The 20462-nt window shown below is 39.8% G+C and overlaps 1 protein-coding gene across 1 annotated transcript in view; it reads right to left on the bottom strand.

Moving 5' to 3' along the window:
* Positions 1–20462, bottom strand: part of SPTLC3 (serine palmitoyltransferase long chain base subunit 3) — a 78331-nt gene that overhangs the window by 26659 nt on the left and 31210 nt on the right. Inside the window, exons 5-6 of the mRNA XM_041425136.1 lie at positions 9619–9743; positions 7068–7161 (exon numbers count right to left, since the gene is read on the bottom strand). Coding sequence (XP_041281070.1) covers positions 7068–7161; positions 9619–9743 — 219 coding nt within the window. The remainder of the gene's footprint in view (positions 1–7067; positions 7162–9618; positions 9744–20462) is intronic.

The raw sequence follows: 20462 nt of genomic DNA, 5'->3' as shown, positions 1-20462 counted from the left end.
AAATGAAAGTTCTTTGGTGCTTTATATGGGAAAGTTAAAACCAAGCTGAGAATTTGCAGCTGCTCACTTTCTCTTTTGTTTCAAGTAGATAATATTTAGAACTCCTCTTAAAGGCTCCCTCAGGATGACAGAGAGCTCACAGTAAAATTTGGACACCCTCTTTTCTCCACCAAATTATTCTCTACTTATGTCAGTGTCTTCTAAATCCTTTTGGGACCTTTGAATCTCTTTTCTGAATCACAGAGAATTTTTCAATTCAGTGTTCTATGTGCCAGTCCAGATAGGATCTTGACTTTAGAAAAGCCATTCTGCCTCCGAGTTAAAAGCATGGCTTGAAGATTTAGTTGCTTTAGCACATACACATGAAAAGAAAAAAAAAAAAAGGAGAGAGGAAACGATGTGAAATGTATATAATTCTATTTTAAAAAAGACATGGCTGTGAATTGGTCTTCTTTTCAAACTACCATGAGACCTCAGACTGGGGAGAACTCCAAAGGATGAGGATCCCTGGTTTTACATATAATATAGTCCTGCTGGAGTACAGGCTAAGAACATGTCTGTTTGCAGGATCAGGGCTATCTCACTTTCCTTCTGACTTCTCATTTTGAAAAACATGTATGTGTGACCCTTTCTGAAGCCTGCAATATTCAACACACGATTTGTTTGTGCACAAATGAATTTTACTGATCTATTATCAGCCTCATTTGGAAAGGGGAAATAGGCAGAAAGAAAAAAAAAATCTTTAGTATTCCCCACAAAAAGCTGCTTCTGTTCTTCAAGGTGAAAACAGCGCTCTATGTGCATGTGCTTAAGCTTTTCAGAAAGTGGGATATACTGAATGCCAGGAAAAACAACAGCACAACCCCAGATGACTTTCAGATATCAAATTATTTACTCATTAAATATAGTTAGATTGAGAGACATTAGGATATTAAGATGATGAGCTGCACGAGTCCATCTTGAATAACCAGCTATAGAGAAAATAACAGTCCTTTCTTGTTTGACCATCACCAGCACAGGGTTCTCAGCAGCAATGGCCAACAACTGCTCACCAGCCCAGGAGGTAGTGTTAAGATTTTGACTTGATTAATCAGTCAAAGCACAAACAAATCTATCCATGTTTCACTTTCCACCTTCTCCTTACAGCATATTCCCCAGAGATGGAGGATAAAGTTTCCTAAGAGGGGACAGTGGATCTGTCAGTGGGTTGGCGGACTTGCATAATCCTTGTTTGGGGTTTCTCATAGTTAATTCAATACCAGGAACACAAACTGCCAGTGGGCTGGAGCAAGTCTGAACCTGGGCAGGCAGCGTGTCATGCTGCCTCCAGTGCAGGTGGGACAGCAGGCTTCTGGAGGGAGCTCAGGGAGCATCTCCACCCCTCATCCTCACACTGTAATGCTGGGGATGTCATCACCATTCCCCTGCGTGGGCTGGAAACCTCCTGTGTCATGTCAGCTGAATCCTGTTTAATTAAAATAAACAGGCTGCTGCTGCTCTCGTCATATTCTTCTTTTTGCTTTGCACTTGCATCTCCGATTTTCAGTTTCTCCCCTTTTGCACTCTCACGCAAGGGGGCACAGACCCCGTGGCTACAAACAAATATCTTTGTTTGGAACGTGGGAGTGGCGATCACTGCAGCCACAGTAACAGCCTGAGACTCCCCTCCCTGCCCTCAATAAATACCAATCTCTCTGGAAGTAAAGGGCAATGGCTCAAGAAAGCTCCCTGTCCACACCTGGCAAGTCAGACGTGGCTTTCTCAAAGCAGAGAGGGCGGACGCAGACACAGCGTGCAGGGAGCAGGACAGACCAGTCTCCTTCCCTGCCAGCGTCTGTATGTGTCACAGGGAATTACACCCAACTGGATCAGGCTGCAGTCCACCTATCTGGGCAATTATCTTGTCTCTGATAGTGGCCAGAGGCTTCAAGGAGCACAAAACCCCAGTGGGTAATGTGACTTTCATCCTGCTCTGTAACAGCTGTAACACTGCTCTCCCTTCTGAAATTCAAGGGTTACCTACACAGTTTGAAAAAAAAATTAAAAATTAAGGAACTGTCTTGTACTAAGCCACCACAAACTTTTGGAGTTTTGCAGCCAAAGAGATCTCTTTCTAATTTTTACCTGCTTATTTATCTCTTTAATTTCCCCCCTATTTTATTAGCTTGCTTAATTAGTTGCACTTAGTTTTCCACTTTTTCCCCCCCTTCATTTCCTTCTTTTTAGCTAGAGAATGTATTTGCTCTGAAAGGTGAAGGCCTTCTGCCACCTAGAAGTTCCTTCTTTATTAAGTACAGCTCCTCCAGGTAGCTGTGCATTCTCGAGGTGTCCTCATGGCACTTGTATCTGAACTGCAAAGCAATAATTTGACTGAGTAGACTGAGAAATGCCGGAGTTGGATTAACATAAATTCACAATTGTTGTCCAAGCTGGAAACTGTGTTTTGTATGGAAACCTGGACAGCTCACACCTGCATCACGCACTTGTTGTCAACCACTTGATCTGTGAGAAGCTAAAAAACCCCTCATTACTTTCACAAGACTGAAAAGGTGCACAAGTAGGAGCTGGGAATGTATCGCCCTGATTGCCATTCAGATGCAGATTCCAGCACCAGATTACAGGCTGGGTTTTCACCTAACCAATGTGCTTGGTTATGCTTTGCAATTTCCTGCCTTCCTCACAGGATCACTTGTTCTGACTGCTCAGTGAATCAATGCATTGCAATCCCTTGCAATGAAGAGAATTGCAAATATTTTTTCCCCCACGGCCCAAGTTCTGTACCTTGTCGCAACATTCCCATTGACTTTTGGTGCAATTGCAAATCTAAGCCTGAAAATGGGACTGCAATTGAGTTGTTTGATGCTATATGGGAAAAATATAGTAGAATTAGAAAGAATAAACAAATCCTTAGCCTTGCATGTTGCCTTCTTTTACAGGCTGGTAAGAACAGAACTCACTTGGATAAAATTAGTCCATAACACTCTCATCTGTTCACTGAAGGAACACCTGATACCAGTGTAAGACCCAGAACTGCTGGGAGAGAAACACCTTGATAAAATCACAGGCTGATTAATGGTTAAATATTTGGTTTTGCTTTTCAGGTTTTATTGGAAGGGTCAAGGATTTTGGCTAATATTTAACCAGATAAAGGTCAGAGGTCCTGAAATAGGGCTATTAAATGTATGGTGTTAGTAAAAGATTGCCTTAGAAATTAAAAAGAAAAAAAAAAAGGCCAAAAACCTACAGTCAATCTCTCCCTGAGCCAGAAAGTAAAACCATCTGAGTTCAGCCCCCATTTAACTGAGGGACCCCCAAGCCTGGGGAAGGTGGGAGAGACTCCCTGGAGACCAGGGCTGGTGAGGGTAACATCAGACACCTTCTAGCAAAAAAACTAACCAAGGCCAGGCCACTACTGCCCCAGTGGTGGAGAGATGTTTTAGCATCCCACCTTGTCCCACGGCACACTGGCTGTTGGATAGTGCTGCTGCCTGAATTCCAGTGCAGCATTGCAGCTCTGTCCTATCTTCCCAAAAAAATCACTGCCTAGGAAATGGCAACCTGAGTGGTGTCCATCCCACAGCAGAGGAGACAAAAGGCAGGTGCTTTATGGGCAGGTCGGAATGATTTCAGTTCACTAAAACACTACTGCATACATTTAGGACTGCTTAGACCCTACAATAAAATTGAAAAAAAAATTTAAAATCCCCTAGACCTGTGATTCAGGGACTCCAGGGAGCTGAACTTTGGTGCTTGCACCCACAAAACCTCACAAATGCCTGACACAGAAAAACCCCCTTGAAGGCCAAAACCCATGTGCCAAAACTGCTATGCCCTTAGCAGGGTGAAGACTAGAGACAGAGCTAATGAGAGCCCAAAGGAAGGGCAGGCCCTGTTCAGGAGATTTTAGTTATGGGGCTAAGATGGAATATTCTCTTCCATTTCTCTCACGCAGATGATCTGTAGGTGTGTGTGCCTGTGCATTTCTCTCAGCCCAGGCCTGTAAAATCCTGTCTGTTTACAAGGAAGGGATTGCTCACTGGCAGTCAGGATGCAGGGCACATTCCTATGTCCAAATAAAAACAGACTTATAGGTCCACAGCAAATTTATTTTTTTTTTAATAATATTCACTTTAGATTGAAAACCTTTTCATACACCCATGCAATGTTTTTGTCAAAAAGGAAAGATATCCAGATGCCTTTTATTTCACCTAGGAAAAGCACAGATGCCTAAGGATCTTGTCTGTTCTAGAAAAGTTATACAGAATTTTATGGAAAGTGTAATGATTAAGAGAGCTACCCACATATTGAAATAGAACTTCATTAACTTTTGTAAGAATAAGAACTACATTATACATAATTAAGGTAATAGGTAGTCTTTCTTGTCTTACAAATGAAATAATTCTCTCTTAATAATAAAGTAATAATTATTTACTTTTGCAAGATGACAAATCAATCTTCTATTACAGATTCCATGCTTTGAAATAAAGTAATAGTTTTACAGAATTAGCTACAGTACAGCCTTTGAAAGATGAAGGTACTTCATAGCAAGTTCAAAATGGTAGATTTTACTCTCTTTTCTGTGAAATATTTTTATCATAGAACAAAGTTTTGTATCATTTTTCTTTAGACAATGAGTTTTTCCATAACAGAGCAGGGAAAGTAAAGAGGAGAGAGATTTATGCTCTTGTTAGAACCGGATGGTGAAATCAATGCTTATTAAAGATCTTAAAGCAGCAGCTTGAAGTGCAAAGTTTTCTATTCATGCACAGGGCCAGTACAGCAGAAGGAACCTTGCATTCACACCAAGCAGTGTGACATGGAGCACGGCTCAATTCTCCTATTCCCAAGCGTGACAACAACAGCACAAGCACAGTCTGACAATTTGGGCATGCCTCTATCTGTCACATACCCACACATTAACAGGAATGACTCTGGGAGCATAAGCAACACAGCTTTGGTCCAACAAACAAACATCTGTCTAACTGAAAAGAACCCTCCCAACCAAGCCGGAATTTTTGGTTACTTAATTAATACAGTTTTGGTACTTAATTTTTATGCTGTACTGACTTGTGTTGCACTACTCCCTGACAGACTCAGAGGGCACAAGGCTGTCTGCTCCATTTTGGGTGAAAGCTTGCATCCTACAAAGGCAGTCTGCTGGGTTATGCTTTCCACTGCTACCTCCCCCAAAACACATCATATTTCCCCCAAAGCAAAAGGTACATACATACATACATACATCTCTTCTTCTAGTTGTTAGTGATGTGTAACTCATGGTATGATTGAGGAATTATTAAAAGACACAACTTTCTAACCACAGAAGTAACAATCTGAGAGACTCAGAGTGGGCTGAGAGAGAGCACGGGCACGTGAAGCTCTCTCTAAATGCAGCTTAGGCTCAAGACTACAAAATTGTGACAACAAAAGCTGTCACTCAATTCCAAAGAGTACTTGCAAAAGTTTCCAAGGTTTCATATTGGAAGTAAGCTGAGTTCACAGCAATGGCATATAAGACTGTCTTTGGCAAATAAGATCTTTAATCTTGAAACCAATGAGTTTTTCCAAAGTAACTTGGATGGGCTTCCACTGAGGTTTGCCAAGATCCTTAAAGGAACTGTGTGTGTTTTCCAGTGCTGGATTAGTGCTGTTTGGGCAGCTCACTATTATTTTTTGGCTTATTCATTATTCAGAAGAGCATCAGCTTTAGTCTACTGTCAGTGCAACAGAAGCTGGTTAGGTGTCAGATTCTGCGGAGGGGAGTGAGATATTGAGGAATGAAGGGGAGTGAGATATTGAGGAATGGTTAGAGACTGAATTCCTTAAAGCAAGCATGACAGCTCCAGGTGACATCTTCACAGCTGAGAGTAATATACTCCTCAAACTGAAATGTTTTCTGAAATGATGTGGGAAGTGACACAAACCAGCTGGACTGCACACAGCATAGGTGGGTGGAGAGGCTGAGAGCGTTTAGATTTGAGCAGTAAGAGGTCAGCCTTCAGGATGTGATGTAACCTGATTGAATGGGATAAGGCTTTGAACAACCAAGGAAAAGTTGAGAAAAGACTGGTGTGGTAACCATGCTTAGCATATCCAGATTTGTGGAAGTGGACCAAGTTGGGGTATGCTACAGTTATTCTATGAATAATTAATTCTGTAAAAATATTCAGGTTCAGATGGTCTTTAATCCTTGAATGATCTTCAGAAATTGCTTCTTGGCCAAATTATGAATTGATATTAATTATAACAACATCTTATAGTATAATTATAGTGTTCTTTTCATTCCAACTCATCCTTAGGCTTTTCACAGCATATGCATAATTCATTTTTGCTTCCCTTAAGCAACACTTAGTAAAGACAAGGGATTGTATTAGCCATTAAGAAGGGTAATCAGACCACTCTTCTGAGTTCTCACCACTACACTAGCTTCTAAACCTTTCTTGCAATCACTGCCTGGTGGCAGCAGTGAGGAAGGAAAAAGGAACTGTAATGGGAATAAGGGAAAAGAACAAGCTCTTGCCATCAAGGGCATTGCCAATGTTTCTGACAATAACCACAGCGGCACTAACTAAATAAAAGTTACAGAGAATTTTAGAAGATAACTATAAAATTGCCAAGTTAATGTGCGATTTCTATACTAAAATACGATTTCAAAGAATATTTGGGATGATGCTGTTGATATAACCATCTGCATCTTTGCCATTAGATCCCTGGGAATTCAGAGTAACTGCTTCAAAGGAATGCCACATTAAGGTAATTCTGGTTTCATGAACCTGCTGGAAACAGGCATGTTTTTGTAAATATGTTTCTACTGCTTGGGCTACAATGACAATAACAATAAAACTTTTGTGGCAGCACACAGTCATTCAGCAAGTCAAAAAGTCATAATAGCAATTATAGTATTGCACTATTAATTTTTCCCATCAGAAACTACTCATAATACTAAACAGTTGATCCTGGACCAAAGTATCATCTTGCAACTGACAGCAAAGTAAGCAGTAAAATAAATCATTTTTGCCTTTGAGATGTGAACAAGTCTGTCTCTAAAGGTTTCCAACTTCAATACTCACTATTATGCTTGAAGATTCTAATAGTGGCACCTGAAAGCCTCGCACCGAGAACGAGAGAAGTGTGGTTCAACTCATCACTTAAAATGAGGCAGCCCTGTGGAGAAGGAAAACAATGAGCATCTGCACTAACTAGGAAGCTGCAGACTCATGTGCACGTGTGTGCCAGCATACACACGTGTCTATGATAGAGCATTGCGAGAACGAGAGAAGTGTGGTTCAACTCATCACTTAAAATGAGGCAGCCCTGTGGAGAAGGAAAACAATGAGCATCTGCACTAACTAGGAAGCTGCAGACTCATGTGCACGTGTGTGCCAGCATACACACATGTCTATGATAGAGCATTGCACTCTCACCGTCATATTTTCTGGAAAAATCCCCTTACCCAGGATTTCTCTCCTGGGAAGCTGAGAAGCCTCAGAGGAAAAGGAAAACAATATCTCATTTGCTTCTCCTGTGTTTTGATGTTTTGGAATATGATTGGAGATTGTTTATCCAAAAGGCAGTTGTTTCATTGGTTTTATGTGAATTATTTTGACTTATTGGCCAATTGGGGCCAAGCTGTATCAGGGCCCTGGAGAGAGTCACAAGCTTTTCATTATTATCTTTCTAGCCTTTTGTCTGTATCCTTTCTGTATTCTTTAGTATAGTTTTAGTATAGCATTCTTTAATATAATATAGTATCATAAAATAATAAATTAGCCTTCTAAGAACATGGAATCAGATGCATCATTCCTTCCTTCATCTGGGAACCCCGCAAATACAAGATTGCACCAATTAAGTTGTAAGGATTAGACATTAAGTGAATTTTCTGCCACTTTTCTGAAGGTGCTGGGGTGCACTGCAAAGAGATAGGCTGAAAGAGTGGGATCAGATTCTCAGGCATTCCCAGGTGATGCACAGGGACCCAATATTTCCTGTAACTGGAAAGCGGCAAACAATCCGATTAAAGACTGAGTGCTTTATAGTAAAATCAGGCAATGTTGCTTCATCTATCACCTGTTTACCGCCCATTGTGAGTTGTAAGGAAAACGCAGCCACCACCCCACATATAAAGACTGTATGGCAGTAGTGTAAGGAGGAGTAATAGTGAGGGCTGGCCTGACATCAGCCCTGTGGACTGCAGAAATGAGATGAGGAGAGGCTGATGCCTGTAAGTCCCACCTCCATTAAGATGTGAGTCAATTTTAGGAACCAGAGTCTTTCTCTAGTAAATGCATATAGAGTTGACCTGTAGTATACTTTTTATTAATTAACTCATTTGAAAGGTCCCTTTGATTTTAGAAATGAAAATAGAAATGTGGGAGAAGTAAATTTGTCTATTATATTAATAGACAGGGGCAGGACTCAAGTTGAAATTCAAACCCTTGTTTAGCTCTGCTTTCTATTGAACAGGTTTTGCTGTGTTTCATTACCCAAAGGGCAACACATAATTAAGCAAAAACTTATTCTGAAATCATAGATTAGGCCTAGGTTGAGAGATCCTCACACAATCTCCATAGAGACTGGTTTGCAGAACCAACAGTAAGTGTAGGTGCAGCTTGACAAGAAAATGTAGCTGATAGACTTAATTATAGAAGAAAACATAGGAGTAAATCTCTCAAACATAGGGTAGTTGAATAATATTTGTAATATATATAATAATACACAGAGAATTTTCAAATATATATATACACACATATATTTTTTATTAAAAATGCATACAGTCATTTCTTTATTTGTGCCACTTATACCTATCCCACCTCTGACAGAGGCTTGAATTTCTACATGAAGCCAGGCAAGGGAGGAAAAATCATTATACAGCTAGGACAAGTGTCTCACACTGCATATCTCCAATTTCATAAATTTACCTTCATTAATTCTCTGTATCTGTCCCCCTTGAAACTGCTGGACAAGTTCTCCAGCACTGCTGCAGACTGAAGTTCATGTTCTGGATAACTGAAGCAACTCTCCCTGCCCAACACTTGTATTTTAGAGATCTTGCAAAAGCTGCAGTCATCTTCAGCAGAGAGTGCAGTGACTTCACCTCTGTGCTGGTGTTTCAGAAGTCCTGGTCATACACCACAAACTGAATTCATTCTACCTCCACCTAGAGGGAGGGGGTGCTTTGTGCTTGCATGGCACACTTCAAACTGCTCCACACTTTCTCAAAGTGTTGTAAAAACTATCCTAATCATCATCTTACACCACAGGCAGATGGGCAAAATATCAGCAAGTAGCCTAAATACTTCATCCCACAACACCTGGACATGGGATTCAACATTTGGTTACTTTTTAAGGAGAAGCAACTTCATTAAGAGGAGCTAGAGAGCTGTATCACTGATCCTTACGCAGATGTTAGGTATGCGTGATAGCAACACTCAGCGCTAGCACAGGTGATAAAGGAGCAGATTTCAAGTCACAAGGTCATCATCTTTATGACTCACACATTCCTGATACCAAGCTTTGTTCCTCGATCAAGCCTTTCCATGCACTGAAAGCCCATAGTACTGCAACAGCAGTTAAAACAATTAATAAGTGATTGTTCTATGTGTTCCTGAAGGAAGTACTCACCTTTCCAACAAGGGCTGGAATATTCATTGAGTTAGTTGCAAAGCCCATGCCAAACACCATAGCATCTTCCACACCAAGGAACGTGGCCACAAGTTTCTCTAGTTCTACATGTTTGTCTAGGGTGCCTGCAGAAATAAGCACAGGGAATATTGAATCCTGTTGAACTGTGAAAGTTATTATGACACAAAACACACAAAAGAACAGGCTAGAAATGTGTCATTAAGCTATGTGACATTAAGTTCTGATGAGGGTTTTCCACTTGTATCCTGTGCATGTGGGCTAATGCAAGAGGCGCAAACCAGCTGTGACTAATGCTAACAAATACTGCTGCTGTTAGGGCAGCAAAGCAGTTGCTATGGTAAAAAGCTTCCTTTTCACACAATAACTTTTGACATAGTTTATTCTGAAGACTAATTTTTTGTCTTTTTCTGTCCCCTGCAATGAGGACAAAAATACCTGCTTTTTGTAGGAATGTGGGACAAACAATTTAGGCATTCTTGAGTTCTATCCAGATGTGAAAACAAAAATAGCTGACAACAAAATTCTTCCTTTTCTATTGTCTGTCGATATATGTGTACAAAATTCTCAATTAGGATTTTACATGGATAGAAAAACAAAAGCATTCTCCACATTTTTCTGCTTTGGAAGGTAAAAGCTATTCCACTCCCTATAACTGATGAAAACTCTGCTCTTTCTTTCCTCTCAACAGCAAACATAAAAGATAATGCAACACTAGAGACTCTTCTTTATTGCATATTAATTATCTAATATTAGTGATTGAAGTCTCCAAACAAGTAAGGCTCTCCAACTATCCAACAGAAGCAGTATCCTTCCTGCCCAACTCTCAGTGAAGGATGACAAAATACAGAAGGCAAACAAACAAAAGAGTGGTGTTAAGAGACTGAGATAACAGATAGCTTTTAACAGTAAGGAATCATCTCAACTTGCCAGCTCTCTAGTCTTTGGTTGCCTGGCTGTGCATTGCAGGGACCAAGGCAGAAGGAACTCTTACAGGATGATCTGTGGGGAAGAAAACAGAGTGGCCTGTGGATTCTGAGAGAGCATTTCCCCTATGAATAAGGCTGTAATCAGAGAACAGAAGAAAAAAATTAGGCAAGTGAACATGTTACCTCACTTGCACTGCACAAGCTGATGGCACAATAGTATAAAGTGAATTACAATGGATGGAACAAGAAAGCTGTGTTCACTGTGATGGACAAAAGGCAGAGGAGTGGAGGAAAGCAGAAGCTCAGCTTGAGTGTCTCAACAAGAATGATGAGTCAGGAAGATGATCTTACCTTCATCATGGAGCAGAGCTCATTAAAAAAAAAAATCTAATATAAATGGCAGGAGAACAGTTTCAGCAATAGCAATAAGTCATCTGGTTACAGTGAAGGAGTGTTTTCATTATTTTTTCTCATTAAATATCTAAAGTAAGAATGGCATCCATTTGGAAATAGAATGTGACAAATATCTATCAGGCAAGCAGGTAACTCTCCAATTATCAGGGAGATAAGGAGCAAGGATCATGTGGCTTCTTGAAAAACCTGGATTGCCTGGACAGTAAAGAAGAGCAGTACTGATGAGATTTTGCCAGAGCCTTCCTGGGTTGTGCTCGACCTGAGCCTACTCCAGCAGAACTTCAAGAGTGTCTCTGTACTCCTTGTGTCACACTGCATGGACCTGGGGCTGGGTTGTCTCTGTGCTCTGAGAATTAGGTAATGTGACACAGAATATGTGGCTCTGCAGAAACTCCACAGTGTGTGAGCTGAGTTCTGTGTGAAGCTCTTTGAGGATGGCTGTTTTTTGAATTTGTACATCCCAAGACACACGAGGATATGAGCTGGCTCTGCACACAGCCACTGTTTAGCATCCAAGTTGCATGAAATAGAGTGTTTCAGAGCTGAGCTGCTCACTGGAAATGTGGGTAAGAATCTGTCTTAAAGTGTAAGCCCAGCAGGACTCAGCATGTATTTCTGTGGTTCTGTATTTTTTTGCAAATTGGGCCCATCTAGTCTTCAACCTACAGCACTCATGGGCAACTAAGAGTTCCAGCAGGATCAGCTGCATAGTGAGATGTTATTTTGTCACTCGAGGGCTATCAGCACACCAAAAGAAGATGAAGGCTGAAATGGAAGCTCGAAGCCAAGCGCACTATGGTCACAGCCTGAGTTGGAAGGTTTGTGAAAGCGTGAGAAACAGCAGTGTGTGCTTTGCAAGGCAGGCATTTTAAGGCATGACACAATTATCCCTGATACTTCCAGGGATAAGTCTGACACTGGGGTGGAGTTAAATTGCTTTTTGGGGTTGCATCACAGGTTTTCTGTTTTTATAAACAGGCAAGGCCTGACTCAATACAGACTGTTCTGTTAAAGATCCTATTAGATGACCCACAAAAGAACAGTGCGTTTTGCACCTATTTTTATTGATTTTGTCATGGTGAAGACTGACTCATTTTGATAGTGACTGATTCCTACTTATTATTTACTAATCCTAAGTGCGAATGCAGATGATACTGTACATCACTGTTGCCTACAAACCCTGGAATACAAATTTAAATTGGTTAGCAAAACAAAATCCTGAATGACAAAGATTTGCAAAATGAGCCCTGGTTTTGAATCGTTAATTATCATGGCAATATTGTTGGTGGTAAGTAAGGTGTTGCAGAAGCAACACAACACACACCAGTACGGTCAGTGGGAGATTAATGACTGCTGTATACATTGAACAGAGTTGAAAAAGCACATAATTACGCAATTATTTAATCATATCAGGAGATATCTCTACACAGGATGTCCTTGGACACTGTACAAATGGCATCAATTCTATCACCTCTCTCCACTGCAAGAAACAAGGGGTCAGACATGTGCTGCTGGGATGAGGTTTGTCCACTAGCATTCCCAGCTGGTCCCGGCCACCACCATGACAAGCATAAACAGCACTACCAGACAAATGCAAATTTGATCCAAAGGAGCTGGCACAAGCTGAAACATCTCAGCATCTCAAGCTACATAACAAAGGCAGTAATTACACAGCTCTTCATTAAATACAACCTTAGCGATGTCAAGTGAGGTTAGCTTGGCCCTTAAAATGTTTTGTATCATGCTAGATTCAAGACCAGTATCATGATATGGTGAATAAAAAGTGATATAGATATATCTTTTTAATTCACTGTATACACAGATACTTTCTATGCTTGCCTATAAACAGACATTAGAATTTCCCCACTGACTGACTACAGCTTGGCTTGACCCAACAAATGAGAATACAACTAAACAATGCACACCAAATCACAAGGAAGGATTTAAGACAAAAAAAGAGAAAGGTACCTGCATCTTTAGGAGACAAAATCCTTTTGAAAGTTATTCTTTCCTGCTGAACAGTTGTAAGTAATACAATACAGCAGGAGTTACTGTGATCCAAGACTATACAGGTATTAAGAGCACAGATCATATCAAAAGTGGACTTTCACAATTGGAACCACCTCCACAGATTCCCACACTTCTCACAGCAAATCCCCTACTTTTCAAAATCTGATGACCCATTTCCCTCCATTAACTTGCCACTGCACTCTGGTGACAGGGAACATGAAGTACACTGTGTTTTGAGAGGCTTTTTTTTCATACACTTGCTGTTTTTTCATAACCATGCTGTTGGGCTGAAAGTCACTGCCAGACTACTAGAGAGATAAAGCTGGAAGATGGACTTCCCATGATCCATAGAGTCATTATTTAGTTTGACTTTTTCAGCTTGGACAAGGTGGTTTATGCCACTGGTTGGTCTGCCCAACACAGTCTTTCAGGTTCTCATTCACTAATGACACAGACTGGTTGAACTGGCAACAGTGTCTTGTAATAGAATTTTATGTTTGGAATTCTAAGACCCAAAGAAGACCGGGAAACACCTGATCACCTCAGGTTAAACAAAAGCTGGAAGAGTGAACTGATACAAGCAACAAGCCCTTGAAAGAAAAAAGAACAGCTGGGAACCCTGTGCATCCCTGCTGTGACTCACCAGGGTGACTGAGAACCATTATACTATGAAAATGAGGCATCCTCGGGAGGGTGGGGAGCAGAACAAAACATCTGAACTTCCTCGTCACATTTGAAACTAAAGGTCACAAACTCACTCTGGTAAGATGATTATCAGAGATGAAAAAATCTGTATTGTTGAAAGACACGCACGCTTTTACAAAAAGCAAGATTGGATGAGTTATTAATAGCACGATGAAGAAACAGAAGCTGTGGAAATTATATTATTTCTTTACACTGTGTTACCAGAGCAGATGATGCAGATGGTATCACTGTCCTACAGACCCACTAGCAGAGGGAAGCCTCAGCTTGTAGAATGAGACTTGTTGGAAAGAGAGTGAGAGAAGCACACAGTAATGTCATGCAGTTGCCTCATTTAACACTGTCTGTGCAAAAAAGAGTCCCAAAATAAGGGGTTTTGATGAATCACTTGACAGAAAGGAAATACTCAAGGTTTCTTAACATTGCTACCAACTGACAGGGTTTTCATACCACAAAGATGCCATGGGTGTCATAAATCTAATAATGTACTTGTGTAATTTCATGATTCTCAGAAAAAAAAAGTAGATTAGTTTTAACAGAACTTCCAACTAGATTTAGATCATCTGCTTTTGTTTCTTTTCTTTTTATTTTTTTTTTGCCTTTAGAAAAACTTTAACAGAACTTCCAACTAGATTTAGATCATCTGCTTTTGTTTCTTTTCTTTTTTTATTTTATTTTTTTTGCCTTTAGAAAAATACAAAGTTAAAATTTCCAGTGTAAATGCAGCATCTTCATGCCAAAGCCTGTATGGCAACATCTTAGGTACCTAAATATTTGCATGCAGATAACATCATATATCAGAGATACTTCAGGTATTAAACAAGTCACACAACCCTTAATTCCTACAGATGCCTTCAATTCCACCTGTTAGAAGATGGGCTATCCAGACTATTAATCTTGCACTGCAAAGCATACTTTTGCAATGGTGAAATACAAGGAACAAACCTGACCCAATGATTATAAATTGATTGTAAGCTGGATTAGTTATTTATGAGAGGGTAGGCACAAAAAGAAAAAGGATGTTAATGGACTTGACAAAAGAGAATTCTTTGCATGAATTGTTTCCTAATTTATACCATACCCTATCAGAAAACAGCTAAGATTATGAAATATGTGTATATATACATGCACACAAATTCTCATTTTTGTGGCTTTATTTCTCCTTAAAATTCCACATGGAAACTGTAAATTATGGGACATTCAGTTCTTTATCTCTTTCTCCAAAATGAAAAATGAAACATTTATTCATGTTTGGATAGTATTATGTTTAAAATGAGCCTTGGCCCTAATTAAAGCTTTGAAGTAATATAAAAGAAAGAATGGCCAAATAACTATTTTTATCTTCTTGAAATGCTGCTACAAATTCACATTAGGCCTTAAAACTCAGTGGAAGGAGGTGAATGAGTTTGAGCTACTTTTGTATATTAAATGTTGGCACAGATTTTCAGCTCTGCTTTTTAGAAAGAAGATCACAATCAAGTGTAAAAAAAAAAATCCTCAAAGAAAAAGCCCTAAAACTGAGTGCAAGTTAGGTGCTAAAGGGTAATCTCCCAACATGCCCTCCAGAGTGAATCACCCTCCAAGTGTTCTGTGCAGGCTCCATCTTGTTTTTTGGTCCAAGGCATAATCACAGGAGAAGTATTTCAAAAGGCAGGAATCCTGCCTGGCTGCCTAACCAGCACTAATCACACGTTTGCTCCGGTTACTCACGTATGTCATCTCCATGAGGAATACTGGTGAGTTAGATAAACAGAGCATTGGCTGTCCATGTGACAGCCCTGTCACCAGCCTGGCCCTAGGAGCCCTAGGAGTGCTCAAAGCACGACAATCTGCCTTATCTTTAAAAAAAAAAAGTGTAACTTTGCTGATTTTGTTATCATCTGCAAGCAGCAAGCAGGAAGTTAATTTGCATGTTTCTCAATAATTCTCAGTCACATTGCTTAGAAAAGGCTGACTATAAACACTGAACAACAGGATGGGCTCAGACAAAAGGCTTTTGAATCTTTAAAAGCCTTGGCTACCTTTAACAGTAGCCAACTCCCACTCCAGCCATGAAACGACATTGGTTTGCATGGGAAAAAGGACTTTACATTCAAGTTGTCATTTTTTCATATTTTTTATTATAGGAGGGAACACTTGTTATTTCATATTTATTTAAGTTCCGATGTGCTGGCAGTTTTATTAAGCTAAAAAAAATAACACTTCTGAGAGAAAAATTCAAATACATATAACAGTAGAAATATTTTTGTGGGGCAGTTTATATGGAATGACCTAACACTCCCAACACTCCAGTTAGTTGAACAGTTGGTGCCCAGTTACTTATGGAATCATAGAATGAATCACAGCACAGTTTGTGCTGGAAGGAACCTTAAAGATCATCTCATTCCAATGCCCCCACCTTGGACAGGGACACGGACACCTTTCACTAGATCAGGTTGCTCCAAGCCCCACCCAGCCTGTCCTTGAACACTTCTAGTAATGGGCACCCACTGGACAACCTGTTCCAGAGCCTCACCACCCCCACAGGGAAGAATCTCTTCCTGAAATCTAATCTGATCCTGCTCTCTGTCAGTTTGAAGACATTCCCTCTTATCCTGTCACTCCACGCCCTTGTAAAAAATCCCTCTCAAGCTCTCTTGTAGCCACTTTGAGGTACTGGATGGCTGCTTAAATCCTTCAACATTCAAGAATAATTTTCTCAGGCCCAGCATTTATTCCTAAAAACCAAAACTTCCTGCTTCTTTTTATGTCCCAGTTGGTTTCTTGACGTATAATGAACAAGGCAAAGAAATAAAAAAATTACCTTTTCCTGAACCTACAGGAGATACTGCTACTGACAAAAGTTGATTTAATTTAAATAACACTCATGGTCAATTTTCTCAGGTATAATAGGTGCAGATCTCTCTGTATCCTCTCTTGCCATCTCTGAGAGTTAAAAAGGACATCCTGAATCAGGTACAGTTTGGGTATTTCTAGTAACTATCAGTGAGCACTCCTCTGCACACATGGCCAGTGTCCCTTAGAACACAAGGGGCTGTGAAGTTCTGGTACCTGCAGTGTTATGGATACATATTATAATATTGGCTTTTTGCAAATATCAAAATGGATTCTATACGTGTGATGTTAAAGTAACTTTGTTATAAAGATATAGTTTTTATTTATGTTGTTAGTTAAGCTTAGACATAGTAGTGAAAGAGCTATGCTTGTGTTAAAATGCCTGCTTGGGTGGGACAGCATCCAGTGAACACAGGATGAGGACCCTGCTGTTGATATGCCAACTACCAGCACTCACTATCTGAAGACAGACTGGACCCAGGCCCAAAGTGGAAGTGATAAAGAGAAACCAAAACCACAGCCAAGAAACACACGTGATCTAAAAAAAGGCAGACCTGAGGAGGGGCCATGTAAAACAGTTCCCAGAATATGTAAACTACTTTATGGATATGCATAAAGGGTCTATGAATATGCATCAGGCTGGTGTAAGGGCAAAGGTATTTAAGGGGTGTCCCCGAAGGTGACAGGGTGCTCTTGGCTGAGTGCCAGGATGCACCCGGCCATAACAACCTTTGCTCCATGGTCCTTGTCTCCTGTTGTCCTTTATTAAACTTTTTACATTTTCACAGGAGAGAGAATGTGTTTTTCCACAGCTGCAATGAGCTCCTCGGGTCTGGCAGCCTCCAGCATTTAGGTGAAAACCTTCCACCAGCTTCATACAATGCCCTGCACATCTGGTAGTGGGAAAGGAACGTGAACCCTGACCACTCTTCCACATCACACATGATGGTAAAAATTTCTATAATTTCTCCCCTTATGCTCTTTTTTTGAGACAGATGACAGGCATTTGTGGCAGCTGGAGACAGCAAGCTAAGTAGTTCTTCACCCAGAAGCTGTCTGAGGCCTTTGATGATCCCTGTGGCTCTTTTCTTACACTTTCCAGTTTTGCTAAATATTTTTGATCAGACCTGCACAGATTACTCAAGACAACAAAAACCAGCAGATTTATGAAGTAGTGTACTGAGGCTCTACGGTTGGCTTTCTGTGTGCTTTCTAGTAATTTCTAGTTTTGCTTTCTGATTGTGGAACAGCAAGTTAATTCTTCCATGGATGTACCACTTATAACTTCAAAATCTTGCTCCTAAGGGCTAATAGGTAGCTTGTTCTTAAAAAAAGGAAAGTATTTTTATTTCACATTGAAAGCCCCACAAAGCCCTCAGAAACGTGTCTGAAATGACACTGTTATAGCAAATTTATTACTATTATTATTATAATTAAGAAGAGCATGAAATTAAAAACTGATTGAAAAGCCTTACATCTTTTTATGGGGGATAAGTCTAGGAAGGTCAGCCAGTGTTTTCATCAGTTTTAACCTTTTTCTAAGAGGAAGCTACCTGCAACAGCATTCTGATATGATAGCATTGTATGTCCTCTCCACAGCCTCCATAGTTTTAAGAGGAGGAGTGTAGGCAGGAGACAATAAAGGACAGTTTTACCATCATGTATTCTTTCAAACATCACTCACATTAATTTTATTTGTGTCCTCTTTGTTTTACCCTCTATCTGAAATCCTCTGAAAGTAGTGGAATGACCCTTCTCAGAAAGCTACCATTGCTTAGAGAGAGATCTTAGTAAAACTCAGACATGCCAGACACTTCAATGCACACAAGCAGAGCAGTACTTTCAAAGTGAATTAGCTTGAAAATATAAATACGTTCAAGTGCTCTCTTGGATTAGAACACTACAGGCAATTTACAGCCTTGGCTCTTGCAGCTCACTGCACTTCTACTTCAAAACACTTTAGCTCCACACACAATAACAACAGAAGCTCTGAAATGTGATCTGCCCAGAAACAAACTCATCCTGTTCCTTTTATCTAAGGTGAAGATGAGAAAGGATAATTTATAAAGGTAAGATGTTTCATTCAGACCCTTCCCCGTCTCTCTCTTTGATACACCTAACTCAGAATTTTTGAGTTTGACTGTGATGAGAATGGAGCAAAAGCACATAAAGGAACAAGGAAAGAGGGTATCCACTATGGACAAGAGGCTGCTTTCCTTCGGTTGTTTATACAGATCTTGGTGACACATGGGCTCCAAAGAGCCAGCACCAACACAGGAGCCACCTCTCTCCATGGAGAACACCAACCCAGGCTCTCTGTTACCTGCCCAGGACGAACTGCTGTGTCTGCTCATTTACACCAGCTCAGCCAGGCCTAAGCACCCTGCTTTCCTTCCTTAATTCGACCATGTCCAAGCTGCTCTCCAAACTTCCAAAACGCCAACACTCACAAGGCTTTGAGGATGCTCCTCATCTGTAGCCCATTCCTGCATTGTGGACAGTCTTGATGCAGTTCATGGGACTCTTGTGAAGGCAATTAGAATGAATCTAAATCCTTGCTCCATCAGTCAAGACAACTTTGAGTACAGCACAGGAGTTCAGATGAAGAGAATATCCTAGAAATCTCTATACATTGGCCCTCAAACAGAAGGGATGAAGTTCCTTAGTAAGATTTTTAATATTTGAACACAGAATCAATCTTTTAATAAGTTAGGTTGGTGATTTTTTTTTTTTTTTTGTTTCTGTTTGTTTGTTTAAAGAATAAATCTCCCAGTAAAACAATTCAGCAAAAGCTACAGAATAAGGAACACCAGACATAATCTTACATGTCCTGAAAACAACTTGAAATATTCTTAGACAAAATGGAAATCTGGGAGAAAAAGAGAGAAAGCTCCTTCAATACCTTAAAGGACTAGCAGTGGTGACCACTCTCAAGCATGCAATTCAGGTTAAATAATATTATATTGCAGTCACCAGATGGGTCACCTAGAAAAGGAAAGTAGGGTCAACCTGTAAACCCTCTCTGAGTGCTGTCACTGACATAATTATTATTGGCAAATCAAACCACAATGACAAGAAAAGAAGCAGATCACAAAGTTTGCATTACTTTTTCTTCTGAAATGGAGACTTTATAAAAAAAAACTAAATTGAATACAGTATTTTTTTCTGTAAGATTTATGGAAAAACATAGTTTACATTGAAGATAAAAATGTAATTTTTTTTAGCTTGCTGGATTAGAAAAAAGAAATATTTTATAGACTTCTCTATTCTGGAAAGCCTTTTTTTTTTTTTTTCTTTTTTTTTTTTTTTTTTAATAATCCCATGAAAGATAAAGCCTGAAGAGAAACCTCCCCTTGCATTTCTCTGGTTGGAAACTGTTTTTTTTTTTAAATGTGAGATGATTGCACCACAAGGAATTCAAGGCTTTGTGTGGAAGGTAACATTGCATGCAGCCTACAAACTGAAAAAGCAGAAAATCATAACAGATAAAACCAAAAATGTCAGATGGAGCCTTCCTGAATTTATTTGCTAATGGCAAAATTTCTGGTTTGTGCCAGTAGTATCTCATAAAACAATCCAATACATTCTTAGAACATGGGATTAAAAACTTTATGTAAAAGATCATTTTACTAATCTGAAATCTGTGTGTGCGGTAACATATAAATCTGTGATGCAGTTGAATTTGCCCCAGAACAATTGTTGAAATCTCAATGTGTGTGTGTTTCCACCATTAAAAATCCCAGGCCAGTAGGTGACACATTTGGTTTTAGCTTTTCTAAAAATCAGTATTAGTTTTCCTTTTAAAAAAAACCCTCATGTGAGAACAAATAAAACACAGCATTCCTTTTAACTGTGAAACAAGTAATTGCTGATGTGATTGAAGTTCTCTGTATCCAATTCTTTTAAGATATCTGTGAGAAAAAGAGCATAGTTACA

Source organism: Onychostruthus taczanowskii, unplaced genomic scaffold (assembly GCF_017590055.1).
Source record: "Onychostruthus taczanowskii isolate IOZ18803 unplaced genomic scaffold, ASM1759005v1 scaffold87, whole genome shotgun sequence".
Lineage (NCBI taxonomy): Eukaryota > Metazoa > Chordata > Aves > Passeriformes > Passeridae > Onychostruthus > Onychostruthus taczanowskii.
Note: the sequence above shows the minus strand (reverse complement) of the source record. Positions and strands in the feature narration are given on the sequence as shown.